The sequence below is a fragment of the Calidris pugnax genome, unplaced genomic scaffold (genome assembly GCF_001431845.1).
Source record: "Calidris pugnax isolate Ruff unplaced genomic scaffold, ASM143184v1 scaffold32, whole genome shotgun sequence".
NCBI lineage: Eukaryota > Metazoa > Chordata > Aves > Charadriiformes > Scolopacidae > Calidris > Calidris pugnax.
This window is the reverse complement of record NW_015090783.1, coordinates 3,335,166-3,350,727: the sequence shown is the minus strand read 5'-3', so window position 1 is coordinate 3,350,727 and position 15,562 is coordinate 3,335,166. Positions and strand designations below refer to the sequence as shown.

At 41.3% G+C, this 15,562-nt stretch overlaps 1 protein-coding gene across 1 annotated transcript in view; it reads right to left on the bottom strand.

Moving 5' to 3' along the window:
* Positions 1 to 15,562, bottom strand: part of TMEM132B (transmembrane protein 132B) — a 213,272-nt gene that overhangs the window by 36,756 nt on the left and 160,954 nt on the right. Inside the window, exon 5 of the mRNA XM_014961024.1 lies at positions 9,969 to 10,112. Coding sequence (XP_014816510.1) covers positions 9,969 to 10,112 — 144 coding nt within the window. The remainder of the gene's footprint in view (positions 1 to 9,968; positions 10,113 to 15,562) is intronic.

Below are 15,562 nucleotides of genomic sequence, written 5' to 3'. Positions count from 1 at the left end.
CCCCGTGCTAATTACAAACGCCAGGTCTCTGGACGTGTCCCCCCAGGATGTGTCACCAGTGAACCTGTCAGTCACTGCCACAGACCTCTGCTCTGGGCACGGTTTGAGAAGCAGAGCAGGTGCCCAGCACCCCCACTTCAGCCCACTGATGAGACAGTGGTAACCTGACCAGTCTGGTGGTTTAGTGTCTACAGATAATCTCTGTGTGTGTATATATATATATATATATAAATGAGAAGGGCATTTATATGCCCCCTCACCCCTCAATGCATTGATTAATTTCAATACATGTGTGTATCTATACCTGCATCTATATGGCCTGGGACACACCAGTATTTTATTGCCTGACAGTTTCCTGAGAGAATCTGGTTTTGTACCGTGTGTGTGCTTTTGAATGTAAACTGCCATACTTTGTAAACAAAATCAAGTTTTTTCCATACAGTTGTGAACAAATCTGTACCAAATGTAAAATGAAAACATTCACCAGCTGCCTGGAAGGGAAATACTAAGGTGACTGATGTTCCTGTTTGTCTTCCAGGGCACAGAGTCTGGGAGACAGAAGTATCAGTGCCGGTAGCTGTTTGACCACTGACTATTTTAAAAGAAACACACAAGCAATCTGCTTGCTTATTCCAGAATCATATAGCTGTTCCAGTGCTTTTCCTCAGGAGAAATTCATCAAAGGAGTATAGTTAAACAACCTAATACTAACAAAACAGTGATTCATTTTCACACTGAATTCAGTGGAAAGCTGCTTAATTCCCCAGCCAAGCATCACAGAATTCCTAATCTGCCCCACTGAGGAGCTGTAAAATATAGAGGTGATGGATTTAGTTTCGATCCCTATTGAAAAAACGCAAACTTTAAAATTTTAATCTCTGCTTGACACTTTCAATTCTTTAAAGATAAACCTGGACCATGCTCCAATAGCCTGGCTCAACTCACAAAAGCAACTCTTTTCCCTCTCTAGCAATTAAAGGAGGTCTTTGATGTGGGAGTGAATGTTTCAGTACAGTGACGTTAGTATAACTAACACCTTAAGAATCCACAGCACAAAACAAAATGCTAATCCTGCAATTTATTTAACCCTGAAGCCAAGGGTCCCACTGAAGCCAACAGGCACTCTCACTAGAGCGTGTAACACAACTGGAAGAAAAGCCCCACCCCAGTGCATATCTTCCATTCCCTGTCCTTCATGAAAATGGCAAAAGAAGTATCATTTATAACATAATTTTGTTCTTTCATCCTTATTTAATGAATTGTTCAATTAATTAATCCAACATTTATTCCTTAAGGCTGATTTTCCCCATTCTCCTCAAAATCCCAGATGTAAAAAGGTACAGATCTGCCTGGTTACCTGTTCCTTCTCCTCTTGTTGCTGTTCCTATGAAAGAAATCAAAATAGCGTTCATCCTGATTTTCAATTCTGTGTGATGAGAATGCAAAAATATTAATAATTAAAAACACAGCGAGAACAAAAATGCCTCCTGCCACAGAGGAGAGAAGGAGCTGGTTACTGTCAATGATGGTAGGTGCTTTTTATGTCAAATAAATTAACTGCACTTCAAAATGATGGTGGCGTGTCAGCCTCATCATCTCCATCCTCAGCTCCAATTACGTATCTCAAGGGAATGCATCTCGGAACACATTACTGAAACACAGGTGTGAGTAAGTTAAACCACAAAAACATATACTCAAGTTGCATTCAAAGTGGGACTGTGACCCACAGGGCCAGGGGAACGCCAAGGTTCGGATGCTGAGCGTGCCCGTTGCTGCCCAGCTGCCCCAGCACAGAGCTCCCTGGAAATAAAGCCTGTTTGTGGGTTGAAAGATTCAGCATACATTCAACATGTATGGAAATTTAAACATACGTTTTTGGTGCCCAAAACACTATTGCTTACTTAAAATGGGCAGCTATGCCATCTAGAAAGCACCATTTGCTGCCCAATCCCACTTCTCTCAACTATCACATTGTAAAGAGGGTGCAAGATAAAAGACTTTTTTCTCATTCCATAGCTGACAGCTAATGGCTGTTTTAACTTTCACATGGAGTAAATTTTGCCCTCTGGAAAACCTCTGTCACTCCAATGCCTTTCACACAGTTGCATGACTTTAGCTGTGAGCACGTTTTGGCCCCAGGGGTTTTGATGACAATGGGAATCTGAATTAATTTCGCCAGCCAGAATGATAGTTCAAGAGGTATAAAAGCCTGGAATCCATGAGGTTCACGCATCCACGATTAAAATATTTAAATGGCCAGCTGCATTACAGTTTATAAAGCAGAGTTAATTTCCTACAGAACTTGGAGAAAAAGCCTCCAGAAGTTCATCATTTTTCTTCTGACAACAGCTACTTATTGCTGCATTTGCCTTTGTTGAGCCTGGACTGAGTTGTTTACTCTGTGCATCTCTCAGTATAAAATATTCAGAGTTTATCCTAAGCAATGTCGCGGTTCAGGCTAATGATTGTTTCCCAGGGCTGGGATCCGTGCCCTTTGCATTTCTGCTCTCAGAGCAGCCAAATGCTAAAGCCATAGAATTGTTTCCTTCCTCTGAAGCAGCAGCTGGTCCCTTGGAAGACACCATAAGCATCTCTGCCGAAATCTGTGTAATTGCACATGTCGGCATGGTCTGTTCTCAACGGATCCTCTCCCAGACAAAACACTGTTTTCTCAAGCTGGCTTTGAAGACTGTGTGTGTTTAAAAATAGCTTCAGGAAGATACACATATATATTTTGCTATAAACTGTGTATAATGTGTACTGTGTACAGAATATTAATTCTTCAATATGTGATTTTGTGAGATTGCCTCATTGGCATCGTTATTGCTATACATGGAGTGGGTTTGTGTGCAAATATGATTCTAGACCCAAAGTTTTAGCTTGGCATAATCATGAAACAATATAGATTTCAACCTGTTGCTGTATAATAACAGTAGTTTTGAAGACAAATCTTCAATATGCAGCAAGTGGGTATGTTACTCTTTTCTGATCGTACTTTGTCTAGCTAGAAAACTAATTAGCAGAATCTGGTGACCTGAATGTCAGAACCTCTGGTATTTCAACAAAAAGCAAAATCCTTAATTCAACAGTTGACATAGTGTAGAGAGATCTGCAGTGCTCTCCTGCCTGTCTCTTGTGACTCATAAGGAGAAACTTCGTATGGGGCCAAAGGGGGCGGGGTTTTTGGTCAAAATAACTAGAAATCATAAGAAGCTTTAACTTATAAGTTTGATGAACTGCAAGCATCTCAATAATATTTAATTATTGGTCTAATTTAGGCATACCTATCTACAGATACAAAAGACAAGATGCACAGTCTTCAACAGGTTTCTTGCCAATAAATCCTACCGGGCCAGGAGTATCCGTATCGTCACTATGGCATTACTGAGACAGAGAGCAGCAGCTTCAGAGAGGAGATCTGGGGACAAGCAGAGAGGTGAACCAGAACTACTCAGTCCCAGGCAGGATCCTCACCTCCTCACTAGTCCTTCTGTTCAGCTGAGGAACATTTCGCTGCCGTACACCTCTTGCTGGTGCCAGCCATCAGGGGAGTCATTATTTCAGGGGCTTTGGGACGGGCTGCAGGGCCCGTTACCTCCCGGCTCCCAAAGGCAGCTGGAGATGAAGCTGACAGTGACTTGAGGTTGTTAACAGCTGATTTCGTGGAGCTGATGGTACTGACTCACTGGCACTAATCAGGTGAGATTAAAAGGATAGCGTGGACAGGGAAATGGACTCACCAAATTCAACATTTGCACTTCAAAAGCTTTCTAGTTGAACAGCTGCCTGCGCAGCCCCGACCCGTCCCCTCTTCTGGGGCAAGACAGAGCGGTTCAGCCTCCAGGGCTGACAATCTTCAACCATTCAGAAACAGTGAAGAAAAAAATCACTTAAAAAATAAGATCGAGTTCAAAATGAATTGTGTAATAAACCAACTGGCACCAAAGTAAATCCATCATATAAACAAGTGAAGAGTATTTGCACTGCTTCCAGAAAGAGTTTGGACTCCTGGAGTGCGCTAATTTCTGCGCGAGTGACCACAAAATAAAGCTCGTAGGTAATGTAGTGATAGGTACTCAAAAATATGATAGATGGAGAAATAAGATCAGCTCCACTTTATGTGCAAGTACATTACATTCTTGATCACATACTTCAATGGCGAAGCAGCTGCAGAACTTGCAAATTACAAGCTTTGGCTTTGTTTTCAGAGCTCCTGCATAAATAGTTGTATTTAACAACTCCAAGCAGGCGCTTCTTTCTGTAAATTGTCCTAAGAATGTGCTGTGAGCCTGCAGCAAGGAATTGTTCCCAAAAATTCAGTATCATCTAAATTGGAGAACCGCAGCATCCCTTCCTTTCCCTTGATTTTTCTCCCCCGTGGTTCCTTGTAGCAGTTTCTGTGCTGGGGTGAGAGGTCACTGTGCCCAGGGTTGTTGAATAAGGTCATCAGTAGCTCATCTGCTTTTTGTCTGGAAGCGGGAAGAACCTTCCTCAGATTCAATCTATTTCAGCTATTACCTTTCCTGCCTTCCTCACACTATTTTTACTGCATATTAGATAAAGCCTAGCTGACTGCTGCTAGGAAAATTAGGTCTTCTATTGTTTCAACATTAATTATGGAGAGTTCAAGATAAGGTTTGTGTTAGAAAAGTAGGGGGTAGGAATGGTTCAAATTTTACTTTCATTATAATTAGACAGGAAATTATGAAAAGGTGAAAAATAATTCATTGAAGTGCTTTCCTCTAGCAAGCTGACAAGGAAAGTGCATTCTACCACAGATGGAGTTCATGGTATGTTACGGAAGCACCATTGTGCTTAATGCATGGCTCTGCCTGGGCACACTGGGCCTATTTCTATTGCACTTTACATGTGGGCAGAAATGGGCAGAATGAGACCCTTTGACTCCCTTCTGTTCAATTGAGGGCCCTTTCTGTTACAAAAAAAATTAGGCTAAATCAGTCCATGGTGTAACTCCATGGAAGCCATTTGAATTACTGCAGAGATTAATTTGAACCATCAGTCAATTTCTGCGTAACTCGCAAAGGACATGAAAATATGACTAATCTAAGAATGAATTAATTGGGCAGCTGTCTCCCTTTCAGTTGTACACTACTGAGATAAACATTTGGACTAAGAAGCTGTCCTCATTATAATTTCCTCACTTGATGATGCTTTGTGGGTGATGTTTATAACTACCACGTAACTACACTGCTTTCAGAATTTTTCTTCCAAGTGAAATTCCTATGGTTCAGGCTCTTAAAGGCACTTTTACAGGGAGGAAAGAGGAGGGCATGGAGCTTGCTTGGAGCTTCCTAGCAATTGTAAAGATTGACTGTGCCAAAGCCCCTCAGGTTAGACTTCCCTCTGTAATACAACCATCTCGAGGTGTTCTCTCCATCACTGATGTTGGTCTCATTCTTTATTTCCCTCTAACTGTGGCTTGAAGGCCAGTGAGGAGCAAATGAAATCCACTGTAACAGGCCAGTAAAATTTCAGCAGTGCTTACGCTTCCTGGCAGGATGGACAAGCACAGGAGGTCCTTGCCATGGTACAAATGCTTTAATCTTTTTCTTTGAGGCCTTTTTTCCCCACCTGTGAAGACTGAGGCTCCGTGGATCAGCGTACATATAGAAGGGTTCAGCCCACCATGCCTACAGCCTCTCTATCTCTCAGTGTATTGCCCATCAGCAGAGCAGCTGAATAATTTGTGCATAAATTCTATCAAGTTTCCACTGCTTTTTTCTTTTCAGCTTCACAACCCTATTCAGCTGTGGCTCGCAGGAAAAGCAGGACACTGGGCAGGAAGTCCTTCAAGTGAGTGGCAGAAGACCACTGAAGTTAATGAGACTCCAGTGGAGATAAGGATTTTGTCCATTCAGAGTCAACAGTAGCTGCAGAAACTGTGTAAGGGAGGCTGAGCCTGGGAAAGGGATGTACTTCTCCGCCTTGTTTGCAGATAAGGAAGCAGGATTCCAAGGGGAATGAGTGATTTACCCACAGTCACACAGGAAATCAGCAAGAGATATGGAAATTAATGCTGAGAAGCATTTCAGTGCCTTAATCATAAAGCCAATCTTTTCCCTCAAATGCCAACAGCATTAAATGTTCCTTTTCAATAATGGAATAAGCATAAGAGTTTCACTGACTTACAGAATGTTTCCATCAAAAATTTTTAGAGGGCAGCCAGGTCAAGCTAAAATGGTTGGTCAGTATCACAACCTGTGTCCAGCTGTAGGGACCAGGGATTGTAGTTGAACTGGGCGAGTCTAACTATGAGATTCCTTTCAGGATCAAGTCACACTAAGGTCAGAAAATGCAAGGTCAAAAAGTAATAGGTGTGTTTTATTGTATTTATCACTAATTAGGTAGGCTTTTAAAAACGTGGACTCAATTTTTTCTTGCTGGGAAGCTATTAAACTGTTAGGTGCAGGGAATATATGGCTTGGAATAGGAAAGATTCACATCTCCTGTCTACAGATAAATCACTTGTACATCATCTATCTATTTTGCCATCTCTGAGTAGTATTTATTAAGGTGATACCCAGGTAGCTGCCCAGAGCAGCACATTTTGTATAAATACATAATAGCCTGGGACAAGGCCTGGTTTTATTTAAACTGTCTTCAATTCATTGTGTCTTAATTGAAAGTAATAGTGTTACAGAAGTGATCAAAGAATTGTCTCATTAATTGTCTATTAAATCATTAGCTATTAAACAGAAATAAAAGGTTAAGAATGCAACACTCTCTGTTCTGCCCAAAAGAATATGAATATCTCTCCAATTACAAAGAAACAATAAAGGCAGAATTAACAGTGAAAAGAAGCTTAAGATTAGGCAATTACATCCAAAATGCCTGACAACTCTTATTAGAGGGTTTAGCAGTTCCACCTATGTAGAAAAAGAAACACAAATTTGGAAGCAAAGTCAATATTGACTTTACCAAAGGGGCTTGTAAAGGGAATATGCATTTTTCTGAAAAAATATAGGCACATAAACGCTGTACTAAATTTTAACTCAGCTAATTAATCGTTATGGATTCAATCTTGCAACCAATACATATATTTCCAGTTAAAAAATTATGCCTGAACAGCATTCAGTCTGAGAGCACCTCTCAGTAATTTGTGACTGAAATCCATTATAAGGATGCTGCAATTTTCACAAAAATGACACTACTCCCATTTTATATCACCAGGATGAGGCCAGATGAGCTCAGTGAAGGCCACATTCACACCCCTTCTCTCTGTTCATTGTCAATATATTCCAGTTGGGTACCAGGTCTGGGAAAGAGTCCCAGAGGCATTTTCTTCTGTCGGTGATTTGATACCCAAATAATTTCACAGAGAAGTCAAACAAAGACCTGATTTATACCCAACTTAGTCACTACCAAAAAAAAAAAACAAAAGGGGAGGGGGGGAGGCGTGGAATTATAGTGCACATCTTGAAAAACCTCTGCAGAATTTTGGCCTGTGTTTTGGTCTGTCCAGATTACTGAAAGGAATGGGAGGACAGTCGTCAACTTGAAAGTGATTTGGAGCAAGTCTAATTCCATCTAGAAATACAACCCCTTTTGAAGAAGCAAGAAAGGAAGATGGTCAAAGGGCAAGAGCTTTGCTTGCTTGAAGTGTGTAAATCCACAACTGCAACTGGAAATCTTGTCTCTGCTCACAGAGGTCATGTCAAGTCTTATTTAGTTGCCAGCTTCAGTGGACCTTTTAAATTTGGGAACCAGAACAATTTCATGCCCAGCTGTGACAGGATATCCATATGGACAACCACTGATTGAACTAAATGGACTTTAAACAGGCAGTGTTTTGAAAAGCAAAATCTCCCTGATGTCTGCAGATACTAATTTTATTAGTAGAAGAGGAATAGAAGTCTTTTTCCTGACCTTTTCCTATTTGGTTCTGTCCAGTGTTCTCTAACTCCAGCAAGTCCTAGAAATACTAGAAAATCAATTAATAGAAACAAAAGTCCACATATACCATCTTTTAGATCTGGATCTGATTTTCTGAAGAGCAAAGAAGAAACAGCCTCAGCAGTATTTTGATAATATATAATTTGGTGCTTGAGTTTATAATATGAACAATTCATTGTGAAGTGATAAATAATAGCCACTAATCAGATAATAGCTGTATGTTATATAGCAAAAAAAGAATAGCAAAATTTATCAAGGGAGTCTGCTCTTTTGACAGTTATGTTAGTCATAAACAAATATATTAATTCATGTTCCTTCTGGTAAGGACTTTCAAGGAAATTTGGTTTTCAGAAAATGTGATTTTTAATTTCCCCATCTAATATTTACGGGTAAATACAGAAGCTAGAGCACAGGCTGGAGACACGAGAGACCTGTTCCATCACCGGCTGAGGCTAAACATTGCAACAGTCACTTTCATGAAAAGAGAGTGTTACACTGATGTCCTTTGCAAAATGCTTTGAGGTCTGAAAACCACTCAGCATTGTTACTGTGTACCTAAGGCCAAGCTATGAGCTTCTCCGAGGATACAGTGGCACACATGCCTCTGCCCAGTAACTTAAATCTAATTTATGAAAAAAGTTGGAAGCAAGTAGAGATTTCCTGACTAAGGCTTTCACCCAAACCCACCCTGCTTTTTCAAGTGCTACGTAGGATCACATGGATGTCATCTTTCACCTACCTGTAGATCTCAGAAAGAGGAAATACCTACAACATGTACAGTTGTCCTGTAAGTTCTTTAACTGCAAATTTCTTTGTTGTTGGATCTAAACTGCAATGAAATCTTGTTTAATTTAGAAGATGTAATTTATTCCAAAAACTGGTAACAAGCTTATTCAGAGTTGTGAAAAAGAAGGTGAATTTTTTGTTCCAGCATATGATCTTCAAAATAAATACCTTTGTTGTGTGCAATTCTTTAGCCAGCTAAAGAACATGAAAATATATCTGACAAAGTACAAGCTATCTATTAGGACTTCTGCAGTCTTAACTACACAGAGGTTACAATAATAGGTTAAAAGTACACAGTAAAGGATGTGGGTTTCCAGTGCAATCTGGAGAAAACTTTAAAAAGCGCTCAGGTCTGGAATACATTCACATGACACAGTTGAGAGAATATGGGGAGGAACTTGTTTCTTGAAGGCTACAGAGAGAGCTTATCATAAGATCTATAATTACATGAATACTACGTAAAAAGGATGACTATACTACTTTACTTTTATAGCATTTATATATAATAAACTGCACTTTCCTGGAATTGACGCAAAGAAACTATCTTTCTAGGACGACCCTAAGAAATTAATAAATAATAAAAAAAACTTCACCCCTATACAGAATTCATTGTATTCAATTCCTAAGTTCATTTAAAATAAGAACACCCCTACACCACATAATAAAACAAATAAACATTAAAGCTATTCAAAAGTACTTCTTCTATGCCTAAAAATAATAATGAATTAAAAGCTGAAAGCCATGCAATGCTGGCAGAAGTTAAGCAGTCTGTGTCTTGATAAAGTCACATTAATGCTATTTTCATCTCAATGTCGGGGAGGGACAACCAGTGGAAAATATTCTTTTACAAAAAACCCAACCACAACATTGCTTAAAAGCTCCCGACTCTCGTTTTGCAATATGGTGGTTATTTTCTATTCTCTGTCATGCCCTTCCAGATTTTGGTACAGTTCAGTATCTCTGCTGTAAGATTTCCTGACTGGAAAGTAGGTGATGCCGTCAGACGCGTGTAGGAAATCGCTCACACCGTTACAATGTACTGCACTATTGCTGTTCAATAAGGGATGCAGAAAAGCCACACGAGAACAAAGATCCCTGTGTGGGAATTGACTTTTCCCAAGTGGGATGTATCAGGCAACACGTTCTTTCTCAGCAGCCCTGGCTGGCCAAAGACAGACCTGGGCTGTTCTTTCAGCATCCCCAGCCCTGTCCCATATGGAACACACCAGAATAAATCACTCCGTGTCAGTCTGTGTAGATGTGCTCACCTTTATGACGTCTTCATCAGCTGATTTGCACTCGGTGGAGTCTGAAACATCGACCACAGACCCATCCTCCTCCACGGCAACAACCTTGACTGGAACAGACACCGTTTTGCCCGTCAGAATGGCCGTGTTAAGGACTTCAGTGTCCTGTATGAACACACACACAAAGAAGGGCGGGCGTTAGAAAAGCATAAAAGCACGAGAATGTCGCAGGGGTGAGGCTGAGGAAGCAAAAACCCTGCCTCTGGCAGGGACGGGACGGGTGAGCAACCCTTCCGTGCACACACCCTTTGAGCTCCCTGCACTCAATGGTTTAACAACTTTCAAAGCCGAAAGTTGCTGGACCATCAAGTGCTGGTTTTGACAAACACATGAATTTACTCTTTTTAAGCCCATTTACAGGCTTGGCTGCTGTGGCAATGATGTCTGTAACTCAGCTGCACACAAAGGCACATCTGCAGCTTGGCAGCACCACGGAACCACAGGTGTCAGTGACTCTTCCCACCCCTTTGCCCCAGATTGTGCCAGTGATGTGGGAGGTGACAATCAAGCATTACAGTAACAGCATTTCTTCCTTACTGTTCCAGTTTACATTGTTGGAATTGACCATTTTCCCTTCCCATTTGGGACATAAATACATGATGAGAAAAACTGCATGAGGTGGGCTACTACCAACTAACCAATGCCAGCAATATACAATTTTTTAATCTTTCCCCATCAAAATCCCACCTAGAGATGTTTTACCACATTTATGTGTAATCCTGATGAATTCACAGTGCTGGCATTCTAATGACTCCATTAACACAGCCTTCCTCTGTGTCTCGGTATGGCTGCGGTTTGATTAATTACTCCAAATGAGTTGCTACAGAGGTCCCTGCCTTGCGTAAGCAGGTACGCAGGCTGGAGGGGAGCAGCCCCTGAAGGCCCATGGAGCAGCCTGGCTCTGCTTGAGCAGAGGTTACTGCAGGCCCAGAGCCTCACCCACCCGCGGGGCAGGGAATGATCTCTGCTTTCACAGAGATTCTGTTCGGCCTCCTTGAAAAGCCGGCAATAGGAAATACTGCTTTGAATCAATCCGCTTTTCATTTTTCAACTTTCATAAAACTAATTGCTTGCCAGTTGGGAAAAAAAAAAAGAAAGTTGCTTCAAACTAATCTAACTTTAAATTCCATTATTAGAATTGGTGGAAGAAGAAATGGATTTTAGTGAAAAACTTGATGGCAGCTTCATAGGGAGATATATTCACTATCATTTGCTGGTGTCCGCTAGCTGGATTGATAGAAAATAATGGGCATTGACCACAAGCTAAGGACAGCTGGAGAAGACCAATAAATACTTGCAACTAAGATGTATTATTAATCAATATTCGGAAACTTCTACAAAAAGCACCCTGAATTAAATGAGTTGAAGTACTAATAACACAAGTGCCAGCTAACTAATACAGTCTACTAGAGCTTTATGGGCAGTCATGTTCCAGAAAAGCATTTAAGCACCTACTCAAGTCCATTTCTGTTCAGAACAGCACTAAAGTACGTGCTTAACTTGACACTTAGACTTCAATGTGATTTAAGCATGCATTTAAGTGTTGTCCTGAATAGAGATGCTTTTCTGAATAATACCTCATGAAATAAATATACTGTCTTTGTTCTGTTCTCTGTGAGGCACAAACCAGATGTTTTACATGGTAAATGACTGTCTAGTTTTTGTTTATGCTGAATGGGCTCATTTATAACCAGCTGCCATCCATGAGGGAGGGACACCGGGAAAGAGGGGTGGAAGTGTGAAAGTGGAACTGTAAAACCCTTACAAAGACTGAGGTTTGAACAAAACTAAGAAGAAAATACACAGCCAGGTGAAAGAAAACAATTAGATACATCTCAGGTGGAAAGAGGTTATATAAGACAAAGAAAGAGAAACTGAGGGTGCTTCATCCACAAGTATGTCAGAGAAGAGGTAGTTAGATTTCACCAAACCGACATCAAATACCCCATAAATCTGAGGCCATCAAACCAATATAAACATATGCCAGATATACAATGAAGACATGGTGGTCCTGTGTCAAAGCTCCCCCAAGAAGCAGTTTCCCACTATGCTACTTCCAAGCCATTTTTAACAACAGTCTTCTTCAGTGCATCAGAGGAACCAGTATTTTTGCCAAGGTCACAAAAAACGAAGATGTGACTAATTCTACTTCCAAGTGTGCTCTCTGTCAGCACAGCCAGGTAACACGACATGTCAGGGGCAAGTGGCACTCCTGTGCAATTATGGTCTGATCCAAAGCCCTACTGAGTCACAGATGAAAGGCTTCTCTTGACTTCAGTGGACTTGGAATCAGGTTTTTAGCAGGTCTGAACTAATTTCTTCTTTGGTTCTCCACTGTTCGTTTTATCACCCTCGTGCTGACCCTCATGTGTGACAAAGGATAACCAAAACCTCTAGCCTCCCTCTAATGCTAAATGCTGCTTAGGTACCAAGCTGAAGTTGAGATGCTCTGAAGGATAATGCAAAGTTGATAAAGACATTTGCATCCCTTTCGTAAACTCCCCCAGAAGATGAGCATGTGAGAAAAAGTCTTAGAAGAGACACCTCTTGACCGTGCTATTTGTGGGTGCTCTGAAATATGCTCGTCCCACTCGACACAAGTGCTGTCCTGAACCTCCCCTCCTTCCCAGCATGAACAGGTACCCACTGTGCTAATTAGCTGGTGCTGCTTCACAAAAAACTACACTTCACTGGTAAGCAATTCTGCTATATAAATCAATATTTCAGCTGCCTGGTGCCTGGATCGAGCGTTACACAAGTATAATAGGCTCTGTAAAGACCTTTTTAAGAGCTGGCTATTTATAGGCTGGAAAAATGTATTTCCTCTGAAGAAGAAATATGAAGGCAGAACTGAGCTAATTGACTGTCCATTAGATTTATAAACAGACTACTTTTTTTAGTGCATCTTCAACAACTAATAGCATTTCATCTAGATTCTGTTAGGCTTGTTTTATATTTCCATGGTAGGGTCTACTGCAGAAAAGAAGTGTTACTGAATTTAAGATACCTGTGCTGGTTATTACTAACAGCATCTGAAATGTAGAGGGGTAATAATGTTGATTTACATAGGCAGGTCCTCCCACGTGGCACAGCATCAGTGAAACATCTGGAACAACACCCGGGGACCACCAGCACAAGCCTCTAACTGCTGACACCGCAAGGTCCCAGGTGAAAAACCAGGAATCCCTTCCTGTTTCTTTTGTCGAGGGTTTCAGCTGCGAGATCTTGACCAAAACCTTCAATTCAAGCAGCCCAGGTGGAAGCTACACGTTCATATTGCAGGCTCTACTCCTGAATAATAATTATGTGCGTGTTTATCTCCAGCTCCTTCTCTGTACCTGAATGCATTAGCACTTCAGCAGAGCTCTTCTTAATTACAACTGTAACCTGCTAATAGCATTTCTTTGTTGTCTGAAGGAATCTACTTCTTATCCAGCCTGGGCTAAATTAAAATTTAATACAACATCAGGTCGCAACAGAACTAGGAAGCAAATGACAGCTGTTTAATTAAAACCTAAAGCTGATTAGATGGCACTACTGAGAGAAATACTCAAGAGGAAGAGCAGAAAACTACTGAAACTCAAGACCAGGATAATGGCTTTATTTAAATATGAATAAACTCTGCGCACAGCCACAGTAAATGTTTGACAACTCATTGCTTTGGACAAATGGGGGAGAAATGTGAACGGGAGATGTGTGGAGAGTCATGACAGAGCTGTGATTACCAACACTGCCCTTCGTGTGTGTGTGACCAGAAGCAAGGATTACTGAGCAATGACTACAACAGACAGACACAAACGGATTGAGGAACTCCAGACACAAAGTTCCCAATAATGAGCCTTTAAATAATACAACACCAACCTAAATCCTCCTTAGGCCTATGACTTTCCGGCAGCTCACCCAGCTACTGTGACACAACGTAACACAGTTTCCCCCCCCTCTTCTGGCTGAAAAAGACATGGAGGAATAGATTACATGTCTCACAAGAAACCTTCTCAGGAGCTGGACACAGGTTATCCAGACCCCAGCCCAAAGCTGCCAGCGCATCTTTCCTGCCCCTTTGGGAGCAGCCAGCATCCTTTCCACAAAGTCTGGTGGGGCACAAAAGCCCCACTCTGACCCAGTTTACCGTGACAGATACCATCCTTGTGATTAATGCACAAGCTGGATGTGTCTTTTAGAGGTTAACAAAACACGCTACAGTACAGTAAACCCAATAAACACTCAATTGTAAATCAGGAGGGAGACCTAAAGCCAACCCTATTCCACTGACAAATGCTACAGCTAAATGCCTTTTGGCATTTTAGTTGAAATGACTGTCTTCAGAGAAGAAGGCATAGAGCTGAAACATTTGTCTGCAGAATTGCATTCCTTCATTATTATTTTTTTCCCCAGAGTGTACCTCGTGAAAACACATTTGTAATATTAGAAGGAACCTTTAGGAACAGGTTCTCCTGCCTGGAAACAGCATCTCTTAAAAAATGTAAATTATAGGGCAGATTGTGACGTGTGGGCTGGGCTAGGGGAGGTTTTTTTATTTGATAAATTATTCACCACCTTTTTCTTCAGATCAAAGAGCAAGGCAATATAAGTCCATTAAGCAAGCTTAATTTATAAATTAGATGCTTTGTTGAAATTATTATAATCCAAAGCAATTCTGTACTTTTCCCCCCTCATAGCTGAATACCATTTTAGGTTTCCAATACATATTAATGAGGCCCGGTTGCTAGAAAGCTATTTATATTTTCCACCATTGTATCAGGTGAGATACACCATTTTGTCACCTAATGGTGAGAATGAACAACTAGGATTATGTGTTTATGAAACATTAGAAAACAACCAATCTTGCAAAGGGCTCGCGTAGTTCTTTGACCCTCTCTTTTCCCTACATCCATACCATCAGTCCCCTTCATGCCGAGGAGCCAGACCCCATAGTCTCACTCTGAGGGGTGCTGTTAATCTGCTCTGGCAGATGCCTGAGCCGTCCTTACTCGTGGGCTGGGCTGGCAATCTGGCCTCAAGTCTGCAGAGGCTGTGCATGTGGAAGGAGTTAGGGCAGAAGTCCTAATAAAGGGCCAAACAACAGCTAATTCCTCATTCTGCAAACATCATTTCAGTGCAGCCACTTGCGGAATCAACTATTTACCGAGTTTCCAGGTCAGAGAGAGGCCTAAAGCGTAACCCTGCACGAGTCCTCCTGCCCTGACAAGCACTCGCACTGCTAGAAGGTCATTCCCACACCCCTCCAACCTGCCTCTGTCTCCAGCTGTTTCCACATTTCAGTTTCTTGTCCAGCACATGGTTATTGGGAGCAATCAGTTATGACAGATGGCACATCACACATACTGCAGGCTATCGCGTCAAAGCTAAAGGTCAGCCTTTATGTCCTTTGTTTACCTGCATAATAGCTCAACTTCATACGGGGATCCCAAAGGAAGAGCCGGCAGGTGGATATATTCCGCAGGAGAAATTAATTAATGTAGATTGAACCACACAGAGAGTTTCTTAATCACCGATTCTTACAGAACAATGTAAGCAGTTACTATTAGCCTAAT